This window comes from Staurois parvus, unplaced genomic scaffold (genome assembly GCF_062004578.1).
Source record: "Staurois parvus isolate SC_StPar_1 unplaced genomic scaffold, SC_StPar_1.0 ptg000444l, whole genome shotgun sequence".
Taxonomy (NCBI): Eukaryota; Metazoa; Chordata; class Amphibia; order Anura; family Ranidae; genus Staurois; species Staurois parvus.
The window spans coordinates 2,679,847-2,706,021 of NW_028318240.1; the positions used below are offsets into that span (position 1 = coordinate 2,679,847).

The 26,175-nt window shown below is 41.0% G+C and overlaps 1 protein-coding gene across 1 annotated transcript in view; it reads left to right on the forward strand.

Moving 5' to 3' along the window:
- Window positions 1-26,175, forward strand: part of LOC149453953 (uncharacterized) — a 63,747-nt gene that overhangs the window by 23,784 nt on the left and 13,788 nt on the right. The window contains exons 2-9 of the mRNA XM_089687990.1: window positions 4,462-4,497; window positions 8,775-8,873; window positions 14,349-14,435; window positions 16,225-16,447; window positions 16,489-17,994; window positions 18,041-18,471; window positions 20,172-20,279; window positions 23,105-23,220. Coding sequence (XP_089544116.1) covers window positions 4,462-4,497; window positions 8,775-8,873; window positions 14,349-14,435; window positions 16,225-16,447; window positions 16,489-17,994; window positions 18,041-18,471; window positions 20,172-20,279; window positions 23,105-23,220 — 2,606 coding nt within the window. The remainder of the gene's footprint in view (window positions 1-4,461; window positions 4,498-8,774; window positions 8,874-14,348; window positions 14,436-16,224; window positions 16,448-16,488; window positions 17,995-18,040; window positions 18,472-20,171; window positions 20,280-23,104; window positions 23,221-26,175) is intronic.

The window sequence follows — 26,175 nt, forward strand, 5'->3', positions numbered from 1 at the left end:
GTTGGTAGTATTTATTAGGGTTGGTAGTAATTGGTAGGATTGGTAGTATTTATTAGGGTTGGTAGTAATTGGTAGGATTGGTAGTAATTGGTAGGGTTGGTATTAATTGGTAGGGTTGGTAGTAATTGGTAGGGTTGGTAGTATTTATTAGGGTTGGTAGTAATTGGTAGGATTGGTAGTAATTGGTAGGGTTGGTAGTAATTGGTAGGGTTGGTAGTAATTGGTAGGATTGGTAGTAATTGGTAGGGTTGGTAGTAATTGGTAGGGTTGGTAGTAATTGATAGGGTTGGTAGTAATTGGTAGGGTTGGTAGTATTTATTAGGGTTGGTAGTAATTGGTAGGATTGGTAGTAATTGGTAGGGTTGGTAGTAATTGGTAGGGTTGGTAGTATTTATTAGGGTTGGTAGTAATTGGTAGGATTGGTAGTAATTGGTAGGGTTGGTAGTAATTGGTAGGGTTGGTAGTATTTATTAGGGTTGGTAGTAATTGGTAGGATTGGTAGTAATTGGTAGGGTTGGTAGTAATTGGTAGGGTTGGTAGTAATTGGTAGGGTTGGTAGTAATTGGTAGGGTTGGCAGTAATTGGTAGGGTTGAAACACTAATCTTACCAATTACCACTAACCCTAATGATTACTGCTAACACTAACCCTAGATCCTAACCCTAGCCCTTAACCCTAACCCTAATATGCAACTTTGGTCACATAAAGGTTCCTGCATTACTTTGAAGCGACTTTGATGTACTTGAGTGCCAGAGAGTGTAAAATCGCATCAAAGTTGCACTACATGAACAGAACTGTCATTCTTTTCTATTAGCAAATAAAAACAAAACGTTGTTAAACTCATGGTCAAAATGTGCAAAACCCACCAAAAATTGCCCCGAAAAAAATGCATCAACCCCAACTTGCATAGATGTGAACTTAGTCTTATCAGCTTCCAGGTTTTATTATCAAAGCTTAATTGAGCAAGCTGAAGTTAGAAGTTGATTGGCTCCCATGCACAGCTGCACCAGATTATGAGCGCTCCAGTTTGAGTAAATCTACCCCTATGACTCCAATGTCCTCACCCCATGGTATACAATCAGTTATGTTAAAGAATACGTTCCATTCTTCCGTTATACAGATTTATGATTCGTAGTTGTCAATGAACTGGGATTATCTGACAGCTTTATACAGCTAATAAACCACAGCATAAGGAAAGGTGTTTCTAACAAAGAAGATATGAGGCCATTCTTATAATGATTTATCAATACCACAGCCTCACCCTATGGTCTAGAATGAGTAAAGTCTATTTTATTAAATAAGTCCCGTTTTTCCACTATATGGATTAGTGTTTACTTTTAAAATGAACTGGTGCCAATGGTACAACTGTATGTGAGTTTATTATTCTCTCTCTCTCTCTCTCTCTCTCTCTCTCTCTCTCTCTCGAGAGAGAGAGAGAGAGAGAGAGAGAGAGAGCACTACCACCTTAGAGGCCTCCTGGATTTGTTTTGGGTCTCCTTATGCTCCCCAAGGCCAGGCAACACACATTTTACACACTTTACACACTAGAGTCAATAAACAGTCCTAGAGCGTGTTTTTTTATTGTAGTACGGAGTTTAAGAACTTGGATGGGGTCTAGGGGTGTATGGGATGCCCGAGGAACTGTAGAAACTTGAGGACAAACTGCTTAGCAACTATGTATGAAGATTTAGAAGCAATCTCTCTGTTGAGAGCACTAAGGTTCTCTGGTGTACCTCCTCAGACCTTGGATGATTCCTCCTCTTCACCCAGCTGCCTGAGGGTATCCCTGAGCAAGGGGCCCAAGAGCTGTCTAGCTGAAAAGTCTCAGATGAGAAACTAGCTGGGTCTTGCACCTGACTGCTCACTCCCCTTATCTGGCCCAGGAGGTGTAAGAGTACTCACACTGTCCTATCTTGCTAGCTTAGTGGGTTGGTGGCTGCCTTCAGGCCTTACACTGGGTTGGCTCCTTTCCTGCTACACAGGCTGCCCTCCCCAGGAGACGCTGAGGCAGTGAAGATCCTCTACTTCAGTGAGCTGCCTGTAGGTAGGCTCCCCTCCTTGGGTCCCCCTCCCAGTCTCCTCAATCCAGCCTTCCTCAATCCATCTCCCACCCAACACTGAACACTATTCTCCAGGCTCTCTGATATTTCGGGGTTGCCTTGGTCACCATGCTCAGCTTCTTGGTGGCTGCCTTCAGGACTTACGCTGTGCTGGTTCTTTCCCTGCTACACAGGCTGTCCTCCCTTAAAGACAATGAGGTAGTGGAGATACTCCCATCCAGCAACCAGCCTGTAGGTAGGCCCCCTCATCCCTTGGGCACCCTCCCAGGCTCCACACCCCAGCCTTCCTCAGTCCATCTTCCACCCGACACTGACTCCTGCTCCCCAGGCTCTGCCGCTTTTAAGAATTGCCTTGGTCACCATGTCTAACCTGCTGCCAGGGGATCGGCCAAGGTCCCTTAACCTCCCTGGCGGTATGATTATTTCAGATTTTTGGTGCTGAAAGCGGTACCATTTTTTTGCATGGAAATATGTATTTTTTTTATTGTAGGCTGTAATTTTTAGGAAAAACTCACTGAAATCTGTCCGAACAAGAGTCTAGTAAACATCCCGGGGATGATAAAATTTGAAACACAAAATCATAAATTATAATTTAATAAATAATCATAAAAATAATATAAAAATAATAAAAAATTTAATTCAATAATATAATCAAACCAAAAACACTGAAATGTGAAATATAGCGCCAAGTTCGCACATTGCTGAGCTCAGTCGCAAAATCGTTTTCAGTGTCTGATGAGGAATTTCCCCCACGAATCATTATCACTCAATTCTGCAAGTGGTTCTGATTTACTATCGCTGTTCTCTAGCTGGTCTAAACCCGCTTTTGACCTAAAGGGACACTTTTTGGACGCCATGGACATTTCTCAGTTTCCAGGCAGAAAGAACAGACAAAATGCAGGCAGGGCGCCGGACAAAGCACTCGGGACAATATGTATGTGAAATAGGTTGAGACAGCAATGTTTTACTATGTAAAATGTAAAAAAAAAAAAATGACATTTTTTAAAATGTTTAAATTTCCCGCCGGCGGCGCCCGTACGTCCCGACATCACAGGGACAGGACACAGAAGCCGGATGCCGGCATCGGCCGGAGGAGATGGCCGGGGACGCTGCAGGGGACACATCGTGGGAGCGCAGGGTAAGGTAAGTGAAGAACACATGCCAGAGCAGTGCCGCAGGGTAAGCCCGAGTGTAGCTCGGGGTTACCGCTTTTGGTACTGAAATGTTACCCCGAGCTACACTCGGGAATACCGCCAGGGAGGTTAAACATGCAGATCTGGGCCTCCTCCTCTCTTCCAGAATGTTCTCCAGATTCTTTAGAGGTGGGAGGGCTCCAGAAGCCCTGACCTTTTAGAGCCTGCCAGCCTGTCCTGAGGTGACCTCACTACCTCAGTCCCAGGCTGACTCATCTCTGGTTGCTACTTAGCCTCTGCCTGAAAAAAAAAGAACGAAAAAAAAAGCCAGCCTATCTAGCTAACCTAGAGGGTGTTGCATATAAAATATATATATATATATATCATTGCTCTTTTTATTTATATTTTCTCTATATATCATTGCTCTTTTTATTTATATTTTCTCTATATATTTTCTGCTATTTTAGAGTAGGGTGAAATCCATCATGCCAAAATCTATTTTTAAATGTATTTACTTTTGTTTTTTTATTATTATTAATATTATTATTATTATAAACATTTATTTGTATCATAGAGGTTATATAATATTGATAAATGTAGATATCTTTTTCCGGATGAGAACCTTGTTTGGAAAGACTCAGTTGCTACTCAGGTGCCAATGTCCAAATTTGGTGACTCATGCTGTGGGTGCTAGCTTGGGAGGAGCTCATCCTAGCTCAAAATATATATTATGGAAATAGGAAGCACTGATTGGTGCACTCCAAGCAAGATCCAACAGTCACTCAGGTAAAAGCAGACTCAGCCCAGCTCTGTCCAGGCAATGCCTTTCCCCCCCGCCCTCGGGGATAAGCAATGGAGCCATGACTAAGCCCCAACGTAAGGTGAAACGTGTCGGTGTGTGGCTACGACAGAGCTGGGTTGAGGTTGCTTTTACCTGAGTGACTGTTGTATCTTGATATGCTCAAATAGGGAATGTACCCGCTTCTATATTTTTTTTATTAGTAATTGAAGTGGCAGCAATTGACAGGACAGAGGGGACTCTTGCACTGCACTCTATTCAGAACATTTATTTTTCATCAAAATATTACTTTGTTGGCCTCAACTTCTCTTTTTGAGAAATTACTCTGCAAACTACAATCATTGATAAAATGACATTTTGGCAAAGTTGGGAGTAGAAAATAATGTTTTCTTTTCACCCTAGCTTGGTAAATATGCTACTATGCTGTATGCAATGTAAACATTATGTTTCTGTTTGTATGTTCACAACAGGTGCAACATCAGTGATAGAAACATCTCCAACTACAGGTAAACTCGTCTTCATCATAGACACATAGTAGTACATGGAAATCTTTTATGACTGCATTTTGCGGTTTCTTTCTTGGATGGGAAGGTGAAATTTCCCTTTGGAAAGTGTCCCATAGACTGCAGGGCTGGAATAGAAGGACGGGAGGGACACAGGCCTTTGAAGAGATGAATATAGGTAGCTTTAGGTAGGATTTGAGAATGGTCAGAAAGAGACTCTTTAATGCCTCTTCCCCAGCAGCATATACATGTCTTTCCTTTGTCACTCGACTGTGCCATTTTGTGCAGAGAGTAAGGAAAGAAAGAACTTTTGTTGAAGTTCAAGGATAATTTGTGTAGTGCAGACCCCCAACAGGCCTTGCTGATTTTCCCCAGGTTCTTTTCCCTACACGGTGTACAAGCAGCCAGACAGTCACTCAGACAGTCTCACGACTCAAAGACCAGACAGGAAATGTCTGGAAATGGCTCATTGAACTTGGATGGGGTGCAAGGTGGGCTTTGGGATACTCCAAATTCAGTGCACTAAGAAAGTAGAGGACGTTCTTTACTTTGTCTTCACTCTTCAAGACAATTCTCCTCTTGGCCGAAAAAAGGAGAACAAGCAACCCTGGGACTCTGAGCAAAGAAATACTCCCAAAACAGCAACACTGGAACAGATGCTCAAAAGGTTACAGCAGCAACAGCCATTAGGATCCCACACTTCAGGCCTATGCTCACAATGCCCTTATGTATTTGGATAACTCTTTCCAATAATGGCCGGACACTTCTCCTATGAACTTCCAAGCCAGGCTCTCAGTGAATGTCCTTTGAATTGGCTTTGGCTTTTTTCAGAAAGTAGACCCTTCAGCTCTCACTGAGCTGGGACCTCAGTTAGCTCTTGCAGACTTCAGCTACTCTGCCCAGAAGGTCAGCTGCCCTTCAGGCTGGGGTCTTCTCCTCCTGGATAAGAACCCCGCTTCTCCAGGCCCCAGACTATTTATGCACTCCTCAGTTATCTAAATTGGTTGAGACCACATGGATATTTAGGCCCAAGGTCTGCCTCATCCAACCCACTACATTCTAGAATCCACTAAGCCTGCAGCCAATGAGACCCACAACAGCCAAACATACAGTTGCAAGAAAAAGTATGTGAACCCCTTGGGATTACATGGAGTTTTGCATGAATTGGGCATAAAATGTGTTCTGAACGTCATCTAAGTCACAATAATAGAAGAACACAGTCTGCTGAACATAATACTACACAAACATTAGATGTTGCCATGGTTTAATTGCACATAACATGTAAACATTAACAGTGCAGGGAGGAAAAAGTATGTGAGACCCTAGCTTAATGACTTCTCCCAGAGCTAACTGGAGCCAGGAGTGAGCCAACCTTGACTCCAATCAGTGTGATGATATTGGATGTGTTGCTGACAGCTGTCCTGCCCTTAAAAAACACACACCTGTTTTGGGTTTACTGGTTTCAAGAAGCACTGTCTGATGTGAACCATGCCTCGCAGAAAAGAGCTCTCAGAAGACCTACGATCAAGAATTGTTGACTTGCATGAAGCTGGAAAGGGTTACAAAAGTATCTCCAAAAGCCTTGATGTTCATGCGTCCACGGTAAGACAGAATGTCTACAAATGGAGAAAGTTTAGCACTGTTGCTACTCTCCCTAGGCGTGGTCGTCCTGTAAAAATGACTGCAAGAGCACAGCGCAGAATGCTGCATGAGGTAAAGAAGAATCCCAGAGTGTCCGCTAAAGACCTACAGAAATCTCTGGCACATGCTAACATTTTTGTTGACACATCTACAATAAGGAAAACATTAAACAAGAATGGAGTACATGGGAGGACACCACGGAGGAAGCCATTGCTGTCCAAAAAGAATATTGCAACATGTTTGAAGTTTGCAAAAGAGCACCTGGATGTTCCACAGCACTACTGGCAAAATATACTGTGGACAGATGAAACCAAGATTGAGTTGTTTGGGAAGAACACACAACACTATGTGTGGAGAAAAAAAGGCACAGCACACCAACATCAAAACCTCATCCCCACTGTGAAACATGGCGGAGGGAGCATCATGGTTTTGGGCTGATTTGCTGCCTCAGGGCCTGGATGGATTGTTGTCATTGATGGGAAAATGAATTCCAGAGTTTATCAAGACATTTTGCAGGAAAACATACGACCATATGTCCGCCAACTGAAGCTCCGCAGAGGATGGGTGATGCAACAGGACAATGACCCAAAGCATACAAGTAATTGAACAAAACAATGGCTGCAACAGCACAGAATATGCCTTCTGGAGTGGCCCAGTCAGAGTCCTGACCTCAACCCAATTGAAATGCTGTGGCATGACCTTAAGAGAGCGATTCACACCAGACATCCCAAGAATATTGCTACACTGAAACAGTTTTGTGAAGAGGAGTGGTCCAAAATTACTCCAGATCATTGTGCAGGTCTGATCTGCAACTACAGGAAACGTTTGGTTGAGGTTATTGCTGCCAAAGGAGGGTCAACCAGTTATTAAGTCCAAAGGTTCACATACTTTTTCCTCCCTGCACTGTGAATGTTTACATGTTATGTGCAATTAAACCATGGCAACATCTAATGTTTGTGTAGTATTATGTTCAGCAGACTGTGTCCTTCTATTGTTGTGACTTAGATGACGTTCAGAGCACATTTTATGCCCAATTCATGCAAAACTCCACGTAATCCCAAGGGGTTCACATACTTTTTCTTGCAACTGTAATTACATATGGCTCCCATGATTACAGCGGCGGTAAAGAACTAAATTTACCTGGACCTTTTTCGCAACCTAATCTAGGAAGGTGCTACGCCTGTTTGCACCTGACAAATAACGATGGACTCTCATCATCCCTATTTGACAAATATGGACCAATAATCAAGCACCAGTGCTGTTACATGGAGCAAATCACATGCTGCTTCATACCTGGAAGTACCATGGATTTTCTTTGCTGGAAGGAGTAGTGGAGAATTGAAGGAAAAGTGAGCATCTGGTGAGGGGGTTTACATTAAGCACTTTCCTCTATTTCTTTTTTTTTTTTTTTTTTTTTAGAGGAAAGAAAATCAAAAGATTCCAAAGGAAATTAGGTATCCTTGTGCTGTCTTTCAGAAAGTAACTAAAGACCTAATGATGGCAGGAACAATAGTCACTTGCCGGGCTGCATGCAGGATTTCCATTTTTGTAGACAAAAATTGTAAATTTTTTTTTATTGTAACAGAGAATCACATCGAGAAATTTCTAGATAAAAGGAAAAACATAATTATTATGTTCACAGATGTATAAAGTATATATAACTTCAGTTTAACTGTGACAGAAGACACAAATCCATTCTCCAGTACCGGAATTATACTTTACAATATACACTCACTGGTTACTTTATTAGGTACACCTTGCTAGTACCGGGTTGGACCCCCTTTTGCCTTCAGAACTGCCTCATTTCTTCATTCATAGATTCAACAAGGTGTTGGAAACATTCCTCAGAGATTTTGATCCATATTGACATGAGTTACTATTGCCTTGCTATCACCTCGAACCAGTCTGCCCATTATCCTCTGACATCAACAAGGCATTTTCATACACACAACTGCCGCTCACTGGATATTTTCTCTTTTTTGGACCATTCTCTGTAAACCCTAGAGATGGTTGTACATGAAAACCCCAGTAGATCAGCAGTTTTTTTAAATACTCAGAGGAGACCGTCTAGCACCGACAACCATGCCATGTTCAAATTCACTTAAATCCCCTTTCTTCCCCATTCTGATGCTTGGTTTGAATTTCAGCAAGTCGTCTTCACCACGACTAGATACCTAAATGCATTGAGTTGCTGCCATGTAATTGGCTGATTTGCAATTTGTGTTACCAAGCAATTGAACAGGTGTACCTAATAAAGTGGCCGGCCAGTGTATATATGGAATAATTTTTTTATTGATTGGATCAAAAGATCAATACTTCACATTTATGAAGGCATCTATGCGGCTCTTGTTCCAGTTTTATCATCAGCTACTGTACATACGCAATATATTTTGAAGAAAATCAATTTCTATTATGTTTGTCTGCCATTTTGGTATACGGGAGACAAAACAAAGCCATTTGGGCAGGTATTGTCAGTTTTGCTACAAAGGAGAAGGAAGAATCAGTTCTGACCTGAACCCCCTTATTGTTTGTGCCTTCATTATTTTTCCATATATTTATTCTGGCCTAATATATGTGAATATGTAAATAAAGTCACTTAGCTTACCCAATTGTTTACAATACTTTTTTGTTTTTTTTAGCTACTTCTACTCTGACACCTGTACCCCTCAATGCATCAAAAGCTTTAGATATCTGGAATATTATTTCTCAAATAATTTCGTCAATAATTAATCTAATAAGTAAGTATTAAATATTGTATATTTTTTATTTTTTTAACAAACTGACTTTCTTTTGGTGATATTGTGCAAAACAAACTTAAAAAAACAACTGCAGATAAAATGTCTATTTTTGTCTATTATTTGTATTGTTTACAATTGCACCAAAATTATGATTCTGATGTTTCAAAGTTATTTAGAATTAAAAAAGACTTTTTTTAATCAATTTTGAACTTTTCTAACAAAAAATATCAAGAAAAAAACCTGTTAAGGAAATAAGGGAAATAAGGGGCTGTTTAGGGCTGATGTGGGTAAACTAAGGGTTAATAAGAGGTTACATTTTATTACTTTCTTTTCAACTTATCAGGTTGCTTTAACTGACATCATATGCAGACTGAAGCTCATCCCTTTGATCTGCAGGTGATTGAACCAGAGATACAAATTGATTATGTCACTTTGTACAGGCACAAAATGAATAAAGTGATTGTAAACCTTATAACTTTTTTTAAATAGCAAACTTGCCATACTTACCTGCTCTGTGCAACGGATTTGCACTGAGCAGCCCCCAATCCTCCTCTTCTTGGGTCCCTCGCCGGCGATCCTGGGTCCTCCCTTCTGCTGAGTGGCCCCATGGCAAGCAGGGTGCAATCTAAGCCAGTTAGGTGCTGCCCCGGGTGAGAGTTAACTCTGTTCTTCTTTGACGGGTTTTCTTGGGTCTGACCCACTGCTCCTGTGCACTATAATTTGGACAATGGAGCTGAGGGAGGTGAGGGGGTGAGGAAGTGAGAGGAGAAGAAGGGGAAAAGAGACTGGAGTGAGGCTACACCTTGCTGACATCCTTGGAGCCTGCCGTCTTGTAGGGGAGCCTCTAAAACCCAAGGTTTGTCCTGAAAACACCAGCTGCTGGAGATTGCCATGCAATGGATTCTCTCACAGATGAAATCTGCCTATACAGGTATGGTGGGGCAGTACACAAGCCTGAGTTAGGGATTTGGGATTTAGGGAAAAGAAATGTTAATGTTTGTTTACACTTTTTTCTAAGTAAAGCATTACAACGTTGCCTTTTGCCAGGTTGAAAGTCATTAACTTCCCTGGCAGTATTCCCCAGTGTAGCTCGGGGTTAATTATGAGTGCCAAAAGCGGTAACCCCAAGCTACACTCGGGATTACCCTGCAGTGTTGCTCCGGGATCCCTGTTTCACTTACCTTGTCCTTTGCTCCCGCATTGTCCCCCCCTGCAGCGTCCCCGGCCATCTCCTCCGGCCGATGCTAGCATCCGTCTTCCGGGTTCCGGTCCCTGCAAGCGTCGGGACGTACGGGGGACGGAACAGGCGGGAAATTTAAAAATTGTAAAAAGTGACATTCAAGAAATACACTAAAATCACATAGTATAACATTCCTGTATCAAACCATTTCACATACATTTTGTCCCGAGTGCTTTGTCCTGCGCCCTGCCTGCATTTTTACTGTTCTTTCTGCCTGGAAACTTAGAAACGTCCATGGCGTCCAAAAAGCGTCCCTTTAGGTCAAAAGCGGTTTTAGACCGGCTAGAGAACAGCGATAGTAAATCATAACCACTTGCAGAATTGAGTGATAATGATTCGTGGGGGAAATTCCTCAACAGACACTGAAAACGATTCTGCGACTTTGCTCAGCGGTGTGCGAACTTGGCGCTATATTTCACATTTCAGTGTTTCCGGTTTGATTACGTTATTGAATTAAATTTATTATTATTATATTATTATTTTTTATGATTATTTATTATATTATAATTTATGATTTCGTGTTTCAAATTTTATCATACCCGGGATGTTTACTAGACTCTTGTTCAGACAGATTTCAGTGAGTTATTCCTACAAATTACAGGCCTACAATAAAAAAAATGACATATTTCCATTGAAAATGATGTACCGCTTTGAGCACAGAAATATTGACATAATCAGACCGCTAGGGAGGTTGAAGGAGTGTAATGCAAGTAACTGGCACATGTAGTTACATCTCGGGTCACTAAGCACATTGGGGTATGCAAGAGTAATTACAGTGTGGAGTACAAGTAAGTGGTTACCAAGAGTAACAAAGGTTTCTCTTACAGCCTGTCATGAAGCGTATACATGTGGCAGGTCAGATAGCCTCTTGTAGCGAGGGAGATGTCGGCACTTTTCTGCAGCAACCTGTCTCCCATAGCAATGGGAGTAGATCTGCACCACCGAGGTCCTCAGCCTGTACACAGGTACAGAAGAGAGAGTTAAGTGACATGCACACATGGAGACAGCACTAGGCGCATGTCGGGACCCCATACCATTACTGGGAGTGAGGTAGAGGTGATACATAATTTACACAGCGCTTTACATATATATTGTACATTCACATCAGTCTCTAACCCTCAAGGGGTATACAATCTAAGGTCCCTAACTCACATTCATACATACACATACTAGGGACAATTTAGATAGGAGCCAATTCACCTACCAGCATGTCTTTGGAGTGTCAGAAGAAACCCATGCAGGCACGCAAGAACATGCAGGTAGTAAGACTCCAGGCAGGTAGTTCCATGGTTAGGATTCGAACCAATGACCTTAGTGCTTAGCCACTGTGCTTTAAATCCTGGTCCAGTAAAGGTACCCCATATGCAAGACAGTGACCCTAACCAAAGTGTCTAGCATAGTCCAGAAGAACCCACCCTGGGGTAGGCCTCCTATGTAACCCACACATGTGGCCCAATGAGGAGGGGAACATGGAGGAAGTGTCCAGAGACCCTCAGGAATTCAAGGCTCGCCTCCTTCATCTGGGTATCTTTATTCCCACCACAGGTTTATTTTTAAAAGAACAAATTTTCCAGAAGAAATAGAAAATTAGATGAAGGACCAAGTAGGAATAGTTTTAGATGAATTTTACTAGTATTAACAAAACATTTTCAAATTAAATGAAGGACCGAGTAGGAATAGTTTTGGATTAATTTTACTAGTATTAACAAAACATTTTGAAATTAGATGGACAGAGTAGGAATAGTTTTGGATTAATTTTACTAGAATTAACAAAACATTTTGAAATTAGATGGACAGAGTAGGAATAGTTTTGGATTAATTTTACTAGAATTAACAAAACATTTTGAAATTAAATGAAGGACAGAGTAGGAATAGTTTTTAAATCATTTTACTAGTATTAACAAAACGTTTGAAATTAGATGAAGGACCGAGTAGGAATAGTTTTGGATTATGTTTAGTAGTATTAACAAAACATTTTGTAATTAGATGAAGGACAGAGTAGGAATAGTTTTGGATTCATTTTACTAGTATTAACAAAACATTTTCAAATTAAATGAAGGACAGAGTAGGAATAGTTTTGGATTCATTTTACTAGTATTAACAAAACCTTTTAAAATAAATGAAGGACAGAGTAGGAATAGTTTTGGATTCATTTTACTAGTATTAACAAAACCTTTTGAAATGAGATGAAGGACCGAGTAGGAATAGTTTTGGATTAATTTTACTAGTATTAGCAAAACATTTTAAAATTAAATGAAGGACAGAGTAGGAATAGTTTTGGATTAATTTTACTAGTATTAACAAAACATTTTGAAATTAGATGGACAGAGTAGGAATAGTTTTGGATTATGTTTAGTAGTATTAACAAAACATTTTGTAATTAGATGAAGGACAGAGTAGGAATAGTTTTGGATTCATTTTACTAGTATTAACAAAACCTTTTAAAATTAAATGAAGGACAGAGTAGGAATAGTTTTGGATTAATTTTACTAGTATTAACAAAACATTTTGAAATTAGAAGGACAGAGTAGGAATAGTTTTGGATTCATTTTACTAGTATTAACAAAACCTTTTGAAATGAGATGAAGGACCGAGTAGGAATAGTTTTGGATTAATTTTACTAGTATTAACAAAACATTTTAAAATTAAATGAAGGACAGAGTAGGAATAGTTTTGGATTAATTTTACTAGTATTAACAAAACATTTTGAAATTAGATGGACAGAGTAGGAATAGTTTTGGATTATGTTTAGTAGTATTAACAAAACATTTTGTAATTAGATGAAGGACAGAGTAGGAATAGTTTTGGATTAATTTTACTAGTATTAACAAAACCTTTTGAAATTAAATGAAGGACAGAGTAGGAATAGTTTTGGATTAATTTTACTAGTATTAACAAAACATTTTGAAATTAAATGAAGGACAGAGTAGGAATAGTTTTGGATTAATTTTACTAGAATTAACAAAACATTTTGAAATTAGATGGACAGAGTAGGAATAGTTTTGGATTATGTTTAGTAGTATTAACAAAACATTTTGTAATTAGATGAAGGACAGAGTAGGAATAGTTTTGGATTCATTTTACTAGTATTAACAAAACCTTTTAAAATTAAATGAAGGACAGAGTAGGAATAGTTTTGGTTTAATTTTACTAGTATTAACAAAACATTTTGAAATTAGAAGGACAGAGTAGGAATAGTTTTGGATTAATTTCATTGTATTAACAAAACCTTTTGAAATGAGATGAAGGACCGAGTAGGAATAGTTTTGGATTAATTTTACTAGTATTAACAAAACATTTTAAAATTAAATGAAGGACAGAGTAGGAATAGTTTTGGATTCATTTTACTAGTATTAACAAAACCTTTTGAAATGAGATGAAGGACCGAGTAGGAATAGTTTTGGATTCATTTTACTAGTATTAACAAAACATTTTAAAATTAAATGAAGGACAGAGTAGGAATAGTTTTGGATTAATTTTACTAGAATTAACAAAACATTTTGAAATTAGATGGACAGAGTAGGAATAGTTTTGGATTAATTTTACTAGTATTAACAAAACATTTTGAAATTAAATGAAGGACAGAGTAGGAATAGTTTTGGATTAATTTTACTAGAATTAACAAAACATTTTGAAATTAAATGAAGGACAGAGTAGGAATAGTTTTGGAATCATTTTACTAGTATTAACAAAACATTTTGAAATTAGATGGACAGAGTAGGAATAGTTTTGGATTAATTTTACTAGTATTAACAAAACCTTTTGAAATTAAATGAAGGACAGAGTAGGAATAGTTTTTAAATCATTTTACTAGTATTAACAAAACGTTTGAAATTAGATGAAGGACCGAGTAGGAATAGTTTTGGATTATGTTTAGTAGTATTAACAAAACATTTTGTAATTAGATGAAGGACAGAGTAGGAATAGTTTTGGATTAATTTTACTAGTATTAACAAAACATTTTAAAATTAAATGAAGGACAGAGTAGGAATAGTTTGGGATTAATTTTACTAGTATTAACAAAACCTTTTGAAATTAAATGAAGGACAGAGTAGGAATAGTTTTGGATTCATTTTACTAGTATTAACAAAACCTTTTAAAATTAAATGAAGGACAGAGTAGGAATAGTTTTGAAGTGATTTTACTAGTACTAACAAGGTTTCAAATTTTTTTTTAATGTTCGTGTTGTTCATTGCACAAAAAATGTTTCCATTTCATATTATCTTCCCCTGCAGAAGACCTGATATCACCTCCTACCACAGCGCCACCAACAGAAACACATCCAACTGTGACAGAAGGGACGACTCCATCCTCCAGTACCGGTATTACACTATATATTTATGGGAATCGTGTACTTTTTTTGGGCTATGGATTGATTTTCATTTTTTTTTTTAAGGTCATTTGCATGATTCGTGTTCCATTGTTCATGCATCAGTTACTGTACATAGGTAATAAATTTGAAAGAAAAGCAATATCCTTAAAGTCACAACTATTTTGCCTGCCATTTTGGTGTACAGGGGGCAAAACAAAACCTTTTAGACAAATATTGCCAGTTTTGCCACCCAGGAAGAGAAAGAATCATTTTTGACCTAAACCTTTTTTTTTTGCCATTACTGCCCTATGTTATGAATAAGGAATTGCTGAACATACCTGGTTTGGGTTGAAGGCAGGTTCAGGCGAACGTGAGTAAAGTTCAGGAACTGAATCTGAACCCCACTGAAGTCAACGGGAGGGAAAAACAGTAATGGACATTGTTTAGGCTAATTGGAGAAAAAGGGATTTGTCAGCCAATGGCAATGGGGGAGAAGGGTTGGACTGGGCACTGCCCTAAGGAGCACACTTTTTTTTTAAAATTCAGTCTGGTGGTGAGTGGCCCTTTTAGTAATGCTTTAAAGGGTAACTTGTTTTACGGAACTAAAAATAGCAAATGAAAAATGACTTGATGTTAAAAAAATGACCTTTCCTTTTTAATCTGCAGGTGCTGCAATTTTCTTGTTTTTGGGGTTTTTTTTTTAAATGAGGCATGTTCTTAAAGCAATATTAATTGTTAATTTTTTTTTTGTAAAATAACAAACATGTCTATACTTACCTGCTCTGTGTAGTGGATTTTCACAGAGCAACCTGGATCCTCCTCTTCACGGATCCCCCGCAGGCTCCCCTGGCTCTTCCTTTCTGTTGGGTACCCTCACAACAAGCAGCTTGCTATGTGGGGCACCCGCTGCTCTGTGCGTCCATTCACACATGGAGCCACAACCTGGCCCCACCCCCTCTCTATCCTTTTTGGCTGAATGGCTGTGATTAACAGAAGTAGGAGCCAATGTCTCAGCCAATGAGGAGGCAGAGACCTGGGAAAACCGAGGCTGACATGCACATCGCTAAATCTCGATGAGGCTCGGGTAAGTATTGAGGGGGCTGGAGGCACACAGAAGGTTTTTTACCTTCATGCATAGAACCACTTAAAGTTTTACATTTGGATTTTAAGGGGGATCCCATGAAAAAAAGGAATGTGTTCCCCTTAAAATACATATAGGACCCAAAGGGCTTGGTATGAATTTTGGGAGGAAGACCACATGTTGGTTTATTTTTTCATTACCCCTGTTTGTTTACATTCACCTGTCAGTCAGGAAAACCCAGCTGAATGTACAGGATGGGGATTAGTGACTTGTTATTAGGATACTTGTGGGTCCTGGCTCCCTGACACCCAGGGATAAGCTGTCACATTTAGCAGGTGCTGGTTCTAGGGCCTTGGCCTGGAATTGCAGTACATCAAATTGGAAAAGTCCCCCTCATGCTGGCTGGTCGAATGTTCTTAGCCTATTAGCTGTCATAGTTGAATGTTCGCAAAGCTATTTTTCTCTTAGAAACAGATGGTTGTTACATTTGTCTGGTGAAAGGCAAAAAGTTAATTATCACACATATTACAAACATTATAGGAATTATTTGTTACGCTTGCACGGGTGTTGAGATATTCCCAAGGTAATTTTTTTCTAAATAAACCCCTTAATGTGACATTTCGACTCATTGATAATCATCATCATTAAAATTTGTAAATGTAAAGAAAAGTCAAAGTGACCAATATTTGCCTAAACCTTTCTAACTTCTATTTAACAGCCACTGTGTCTACTCCAATATCCACACAGTCCACAACAGAGACGCCCACAACCTTATCCACCGAGCACTCTACTGAAACAACAGAGACGCCCACAACCTTATCCACCGAGCACTCTACTGAAACAACAGAGACGCCCACAACCTTATCCACCGAGCACTCTACTGAAACAACAGAGACGCCCACAACCCTATCCACCGAGCAGTCTACCGGAACAACAGGGACGCCCACAACCCTATCCACCGAGCAGTCTACCGGAACAACAGGGACGCCCACAACCCTATCCACCGAGCAGTCTACCGGAACAACAGGGACGCCCACAACCCTATCCACCGAGCAGTCTACCGGAACAACAGGGACGCCCACAACCCTATCCACCAAGCAGTCTACAGGAACAACAGGGACGCCCACAACCCTATCCACCGAGCAGTCTACCGGAACAACAGGGACGCCCACAACCCTATCCACCGAGCAGTCTACCGGAACAACAGGGACGCCCACAACCCTATCCACCGAGCAGTCTACCGGAACAACAGGGACGCCCACAACCCTATCCACCGAGCAGTCTACCGGAACAACAGGGACGCCCACAACCCTATCCACCGAGCAGTCTACAGGAACAACAGGGACGCCCACAACCCTATCCACCGAGCAGTCTACCGGAACAACAGGGACGCCCACAACCCTATCCACCGAGCAGTCTACCGGAACAACAGGGACGCCCACAACCCTATCCACCGAGCAGTCTACCGGAACAACAGGGACGCCCACAACCCTATCCACCGAGCAGTCTACCGGAACAACAGGGACGCCCACAACCCTATCCACCGAGCAGTCTACCGAAACAACAGGGACGCCCACAACCCTATCCACCGAGCAGTCTACCGGAACAACAGGGACGCCCACAACCCTATCCACCGAGCAGTCTACCGGAACAACAGGGACGCCCACAACCCTATCCACCGAGCAGTCTACCGGAACAACAGGGACGCCCACAACCCTATCCACCGAGCAGTCTCCCGGAACAACAGGGACGCCCACAACCCTATCCACCGAGCAGTCTACCGGAACAACAGGGACGCCCACAACCCTATCCACCGAGGAGTCTACCGGAACAACAGGGACGCCCACAACCCTATCCACCGAGGAGTCTACCGGAACAACAGGGACGCCCACAACCCTATCCACCGAGCAGTCTACCGGAACAACAGGGACGCCCACAACCCTATCCAGCGAGCAGTCTACCGGAACAACAGGGACGCCCACAACCCTATCCAGCGAGCAGTCTACCGGAACAACAGGGACGCCCACAACCCTATCCAGCGAGCAGTCTACCGGAACAACAGGGACGCCCACAACCCTATCCAGCGAGCAGTCTACCGGAACAACAGGGACGCCCACAACCCTATCCAGCGAGCAGTCTACCGGAACAACAGGGACGCCCACAACCCTATCCACCGAGCAGCCTACCGGAACAACAGGGACGCCCACAACCCTATCCACCGAGCAGCCTACCGGAACAACAGGGACGCCCACAACCCTATCCACCGAGCAGCCTACCGGAACAACAGGGACGCCCACAACCCTATCCACCGAGCAGTCTACCGGAACAACAGGGACGCCCACAACCCTATCCACCGAGCAGTCTACCGGAACAACAGGGACGCCCACAGCCCTATCCACCGAGCAGTCTACCGGAACAACAGGGACGCCCACAACCCTATCCAGCGAGCAGTCTACCGGAACAACAGGGACGCCCACAACCCTATCCAGCGAGCAGTCTACCGGAACAACAGGGACGCCCACAACCCTATCCAGCGAGCAGTCTACCGGAACAACAGGGACGCCCACAACCCTATCCACCGAGCAGTCTACCGGAACAACAGGGACGCCCACAACCTTATCCACCAAGCACTCTACCAAAACTGTAACCACCTCTAAAACATCCGTGCAGCCCACAACAGAGGTTCCAAGAACTTCTTTCCCTGAGCATTCTACTGAAATTGCACTCAGTACTGATACATCCATTACTCAGTCTGCTGACAGTGGACCCACTTCTAACATCATTACACAGTCCACCTCATCACATACAAACTCTAAACCAAGCATTTTGTCAAGTATAAAACCAACAACATATCAACCTACTACCTCAAAGTCATCTCTGCAGACAACAACACTGATACCTGACGCTACAACAACTAAAATATCAACAATCTCTACTATCAAAATACCACCAGTTACATGGCCAAGTGAGTCTTTTTTGCTATATTTCCCCTTGCCTTTTCATCTTTTTCAGATTCCTAATTAATTCACCTTGCAGACATGAAAAGATTTATAGTTTTATTGTCTGGATTTATAATTAACTACTAGGGTAAAATAACGAATATTAATTGACTCATTATATCAATATTGCGAATATTTCTTCTAGAATGTAAATTTTGTTACAGCTATATCATATTCACAAAAACATGTTAATATCAGATTTATATTGCTACAAAAAAGAAAAAAAAAAGTCAATTTTAATTATATTTATTTATTATATATTAACCCCCCATGGCGGTATTCCCGAGTGTAGCTCGGGGTAAAATTTCAGTACCAAGAGCGGTAACCCCGAGCTAGACTCGGGCTTACCATGCGGCGTTGCTCAGGGAGTCCCTGCAGCACTTACCTTGTCCTTCGCTCCCACGATGGGTCCCCTGCAGCGTCCCCGGCCATCTCCTCCGGCCGATGCCGGCATCCGGCTTCCATGTTCCGGTCCCTGTGACGTCAGGACGTACGGGCGCCGGAACTGGCGGCAAATTTGAAATTTTTTAAAAATTTCATTTTTTTAAAAATGATTATTATATAGTAAAACATTGCTGTTTCAATGCATTTCACATATATTTTGTCCCTACTGCTTTGTCCTGCGCCCTGCCTACATTTTGATTGTTCTTTCTGCCTGGAAACTTAGAAAAGTCCATGGCGTCCAAAAAGCGTCCCTTTAGGTCAAAAGCGGTTTTAGACCGGCTAGAGAACAGCGATAGTAAATCAGAACCACTTGCAGAATTGAGTGGTAATGATTCGTGGGGGAAATTCCTCATCAGACACTGAAAACGATTTTGCGACTTTGCTCAGCGATGTGCGAATTTGCCTCTGTATTTCAAATTTCAGTGTTTTTGGTTTGATTATATTATTGAATTACATTTATTATTATTATATTATTATTTTTTATGATTATTAATTAAATTATAATTTATAATTTCGTGTTTCAAGTTTTATCATACCCGGGAGGTTTACTAGACTCTTGTTCGGACAGATTTCAGTGAGTTATTCCTAAAAATTACAGGACTACAATAAAAAACTACATATTTCCATGCAAAAAAATGCTACCGCTTTCAGCACCAAAAATCGGAAATAATCATACCGCCAGGGAGGTTAATTTGTTTCTAGAGGATTTTTTAAATTAATATATCAGCAATAATTATTATATGCAGCATTATTCTTATAATTGTTTTTAAAACATATGAAAGCAATCAGAATTCCTGGTTACTGGTTCAACGTTACTATTTTCTGAAAAATAGAGGTAGGGTCACCTTTTTTCTCTATCAGTATGTTCCGATCTAAAGCACCTACCATACATTTTGCAATCTAATTGAACAAACTTCTTTCAATCTACCTAAAATTATGATGGAGGAGAGCCTACCTGACCAAATTGCAAAAAGGGTGGATTATTTCAGTAGGACTTCTACTACAAAGTTTTGGCAGATCTAAAAAAGAATAAATAGAGGTTACTCATCCAGATTGCAAGGGGTATGGCCAATTTAAGGGTGGGATCTGTCACCACAATGTGCTCAGATTAAGAAATAAATGAATGTACTGCATATCCATACCATGCCAATACCAATCTGAGATTTCTGCTAATTAATTTAAAAACTTTAGGAATTTGTAAACTTATTTAATGTCTTTGCAGGAGGCAGTTGTAAAAATGATGGTTATTATGATGGAACTAGGTGTGTCTGCATAAGTGAAATCTTCTACGGAAACAACTGTGAATTCCTTGTGAGTGAGATCAAACACAGTAAGTTTATTTCCATTCTAAAAAAAATAATTTCACAAAGTAATGGTGGGTCATGAAATCTGAGAAGGTGCCTGGATGTCATCCAGAGCGCCCTGTCATACAGAGAACCATTCACAACAATTGGTGCTTCAAGGGAACGTACACGTAAAGGTGCCCATATGGTTATTACCTGAGATGACTGGGTGTGGGCTCCACCAACTAGGAGTCTGTGATGAGACCAAAAATTGGAGAAAGACATAAAATAAAAATTCAGGATAGTAAAAAGGTTCGGTCTGAGCAAATAATCTACAGTGGGTGACTGGGGACAAAGAGAAGGCACATTTATTAAATACATTTTCAGCTCTGTGTATACAAAGGAGCATGGGGGGGGGCTCTTGTCCATAATGGGTATGGTATTCACACAGCTCCAGATGGTCCACATTGGCTCACAATTGATATGATCCAAAAATATTTAGACAGAATAAAAAGGTGAATAAAGCACCTGGACCAGGGGGATCAGGAAGGGATTTTTTTTCCTGCAGGAGCAAATTGCACCATGCTTTGCTGGGTTTTTTTTGCCTTCCTCTGGATCAACTGTGGGTATAGGATTATAACTTTTTTTTTTAATGGTTGAACTGGATGGACTTTTGTCTTTTTTCAGCCAGACTAACTATGTAACTATCCCTTATGGTGCAGTATTTTTTTTAAATAAGCATGTCTATGTACTGTACATCTATGAAGTTGCTTGAACTGTGATTCACAACTTGAAAAATTTACAGAGACAGTAATACAAGCATGCACTCTGTGCTAAGATCACAAAAGTTGATATTTTAATCCCGTTTTATTTTCTGTTGCCTAGAAAAACCTTAAAATGGTTTGTAAAGGCTCAAGGTTATTTAGCAGTTTATATTTACTAAAATAATTGCATTTTCATGTTCTGTGTACTGTGGGATACCGGATAGAGTTAATACAGGGTCTGGGGAGACCTGGTATAGTGAATACAGGGTCCGGGGAGACCTGGTATAGTGAATACAGGGTCCTGGGAGACCAGATATAGTGAATGCAAGGTCCAGGGAGACCAGATATAGTGAATGCAGGGTCCGGGGAGAGCAGATATAGTGAATGCAGGGTCCTGGGAGACCAGATATAGTGAATTTAGGGTCCTGGGAGACCAGATATAGGGAATTTAGGGTCCTGGGAGACCAGATATAGTGAATGCAGGGTCAGGGGAGACCAGATATAATGAATGCTGGGTCCTGGGAGACCTGATATAGTGAATGCAGGGTCCGGGGAGAGCAGATATACTTCATGCAGGGTCCTGGGAGACCAGATATAGTGAATGCAGGGTCCGGGGAGAGCGGATATAGTGAATGCAGGGTCTGGGGAGACCAGGTATAGTGAATGCAGGGTCTGGGGAGACCAGGTATAGTGAATGCAGGGTCTGGGGAGACCAGATATAGTGAATGAAGGGTCAGGGGAGACCAGATATAGTGAATGCAGGGTCCTGGGAGACCAGATATAGTGAATGCAGGGTCTGGGGAGACCAGGTATAGTGAATGCAGGGTCCGGGGAGACCAGATATAGTAAATGCAGGGTCCGGGGAGACCAGATATAATGAATGCAGGGTACGGGGAGACCAGATATGGTGAATGCAGGGTCCAGGGAGACCAGATATAGTGAATGCAGGGTCCGGGGGAGAGCAGATATAGTGAATGCAGGGTCCTAAGAGACCAGATATAGTGAATTCAGGGTCCGGGGAGACCAGATATAATGAATTCAGGGTACGGGGAGACCAGATATGGTGAATGCAGGGTCGAGGGAGAGCAGATATAGTGAATGCAGGGTCCGGGGAGACCAGATATAGTGAATGCAGGGTCCGGGTAGACCGGATATAGTGAATGCAGGGTCCAGGGTTTAATAACACTTTATCAACAAAATAAATGCAGCTAAGTAATCATTATTACATTATTTAATGCATTTTAATAAATGTTAGTATTGACTTGGTACCAGGCTCTTGCTATTCACTGTAAAGTCTGTATAGCAGAGCTCAGAGAGGAGAAGAGAGCAGAGTGACAGAGAGATGAGCTCATCAGTGTGCTGCTTCTCCTTTTACTGTCCAGTCACATGGTGGGGGTGGTAAGGGGTTTGGTAACAAAAGTAAAACTGCAACAGATATAGATCAAGTCCCTTTCCCTGAGATACATGGCAGTGCTGTTTTGGCAGAGCTGTATAAAAATTAGGACTAGATGGACAGAAATACAAATACTTTGGAAAGTAAAACAGCTTCCACTAATGCATTTCATCTCCATATTTAGCTATTTGCATGGAGTTTAATAAAAAAAAGGCATATTTTGTCAGTTAACTATAATGCTGTTAAATTAGCATCCAACATTTCTTCCATATCATTTTTATGCTCATAACTTAAAGTAGGCAAAACTTTTTTTTTTCATTTTGTATAGAGTAAGGGAGGGTTTTAACCGCTGTCAGATTATCCTTAATTTACTGTCCCATAGCCAAAGCAGGAAGTGAGAGGAAATCCCTCCAAAGTGAAGGCATCACTGGTTGTCGCCAAAATTTGTGTCTCCATTGGGAGGTTTACCCTCTAGTCCTGTTCTGGTGGCAACCCAAAATTTTTCTTTTTCTTTCACTTTCACTCTCGGTGATCATGGCAAACAGATCAAATAGAGGGGGTGAATCTCCCTAACAGGGGGCACAGACAACACTAAAATCCTGGTGTTCTAATCCCTCGTCGCTCCATCTAAAAATACAACTTTCTTTGCCTTTTGTTATAATTTGAAATGTGCATGGAAAACACACTAAAGCTTGACCCGTGTTTGTCTTTATAGAAAAGGTCATTGCCAAAGTAACAGTTGAAATTTACATACTTGAAAGTTTTCCTCCAGAGCTGAAGGACAAAGAAAGTGGCAAATACCTACTATATAAAAAGAATTTTCTGAATCAGGTAAGCGTATATTTTGATGGCAAGCACCCGATTTAAGGGGATCTGAAAAGGGTATGGGTTGTAAACGTGATACAAGAAGTAATGTAAACAAATGTATTGACTTTAGAGTTGTTCTTCACATTTTTATAATGCATTTAAAATACCTTGCTAGGACCCTGGCCTGTGCTCAACATAAAATTCTTGCAGGACCAGAAACCATCTTATGAAAAGTCTGTCCCCAGCAAATCAAGGATATTCAAGATGGGTCCAAAGCTTTACTAAGCTATCACATCGTGGGTACAAAAAGCCATGTTTTGAAGTCTCCCGGGACCCCTTCACATGCCTCCAAAACATGGTCTTTTTTTTTAAACAAGATGTGATCATAAATGAAGCTTTGAACTCATCTTGAAGATCCTTGATTTGCTGGTGACATACTTTTCGGTTTGAATGTCTTCAGTTTCCAGCTGGTGGTCGCTTGCAGCAGCCATTTACATTTACAGCAACTGTCAGGAACGACACCATCTTGTGACCCCTTGCATCTTTTTGCTTGTTCTGAGCCAACCACTGTAGCGGAGAATGGCCTGTAATCAGTCAGAACCATCTGCCCAAAATGTACCCTAATGTCCACTTTATGGCCAGACGCTTCCTTTCCACCACTGAATAGTTCCTCTCTGCAGGGATTAGTTTCTGGTTTAGGTATGCCACTGGATTTGAAAAGATCTTGTGAAAAGTCACCAGCACACCGAGAATATTCAAGAAGCTTTATTAAGTGATCACATCATGGGTACAAAAAAACATGTTTTGGAGTCTCCCAGGACCCCTTCTTCAGGCATGTGTCAAATGATGGTGCCTGATAAAGGGGTCCTGCAAGGCTCCAAAACATGGCTTTTTTGTGCCCATGATGTGATCGTAAATGAAGCTTTGGACTAGTCTTGAAGATCCTTGATTTGCTGGTGACATACTTTTCGGTTTGAATGTCTTCAGTTTCCAGCCCGTGGTCGCTTGCAGCACCCACTTACATTTACAGCAGCTATCAGAAACGACAACATCTTGTGAACCCTTGCATCTTTTTGCTTGTTCTGAGCCAACCACTGTAGCGGAGAATGGTCTATAATCAGTCAGAATCATCTGCCCAAAATGTACCATAATGTCCACTTTATGGCCAGACGCTTCCTTTCCACCACTGAATAGTTCCTCTCTGCAGGGATTAGTTTCTAGCAGGGGCGGACTGACCATTTGAAAACTTGGGCACTGCCCGAGGGCCCAGGGTCAGTAGGGGGCCCCATGAGATGCCCCTGGTACCTTTTTCATAGGCTTTTTTAGGTTTGGGCAAGGAAACAGGGGCCCCATGATCCCCTATTGCCCGGGGGCCCCATGAGTTGTCAGTCCGCCCCTGGTTTCTAGTTTAGGTATGCCACTGGATGTTCTTCCCCATTCATTTCCTGAGATAATACTGCTCCTAAGTCAACATCAGAGGCAACTGTTTGTACAAAAAAAATTCTTGAGAAAATTCACACCATGCTGTGATGACTATGTGACAATGGCACTTTTATCCCACACAAAGAGTTTTTAGCTTATGGATTCGCGGTGTAAGTGCCAGATGACTGAAAGTGATTGGCACTGGGGTTGGATAAAGGAGAAGTTTGGAGTTTGTAAAAAAACAAATATATAAGTATATATTGTAAATATATATTGTAAGGAGGCTTGAGAGTGGCTAGTAATTGCAAAAGTCCCTGCCCTGCTTCTTCTCCTACTAAAACAACAACCCACCTGCTTGAGGTTTAACCCTCTGCCATCCTGTGGCCATCTCCGTACCAGGGGCCTCCTCATGACATCGCTGGCCATTTACCTTTATATCCCAAGGAAGGAATGTCCACACAAAAAGTTAGGTTTGCTGCACTTTAATGATGGTACCTTAAAAGTATTATTTATTTCAGGTACTTATAAAAAGCTGACAATTTACGGAGCGCTTGACATATATATATATTGTACATTCAAATCAGTCCCTAACCCTCAAGGGTCGTACCATCTAAGCTTCCTAACTTAGATTCATACACATACTGGGGCCAATTTAGACAGGAGCCAATTAACCTACCTGCATGTCTTAGTAGTGTGGGAGGAAACCCACACAGGCACAGGGAGAACATGCAAACTTCAGGCAGGTGATGCTGTGGTTGGGATTCAAACCAATGACCCTAGTACTGCCAGGAGGAAGTGCTAAGCATTTAGCCACTGTGCTGCACAGTCACATCACTTGACAGCATTTTGCCAATCACATATAGTGGATGATCCACAGCAGTCACATGTGAAAGCAGAGCACAGTACGTTTTAGTAAGCTATCTTACCTACTCAGTCTTTCTCCTTCTAGAGTATTCAGTACTCACTCAGAGGGTTCTGATCTGTCTTAATCTGCCTGTGTCCTGCTTACATCAAGGTCTTTAGAGTCCTTTTTTAGTTTTGGATGGACTGAGATTTAAACCTTATGTGAGGTATCATATAAAATATATATATATATATATATATATATATATATATATATATTTCAATAAAAGGCCATTATTCCAAACTTTATTAAAATGATCTAAAAGATTCACAAATAAATTACATACAAAAAAATTATAAACACAGTGTTGGCATAATTGCAGAAACATGACTTAATATATTGGATACTTAAGTATGCCGCATTTGTCCATGATGTGCGTATATGATATGCCTTTCCAGTGGCTTGACAATACGAGATATAACTTTAGGACAAGGCCAATGCATTTCAGAGAAGACTACTTCTTCAGAGGATAAAATGGGGATTTGCCATATCTGAAACATAGTTGTATTTTGAGTATATACTCATAAGAAATATTTATTGTATAAACAACACATTACAATGCATCTCAGAGTACCAATCACACAGTTCACACCATACTTACATAACATATTACCAACAACATATTGTAGATGTAATTGAAGATTAAACTAGTA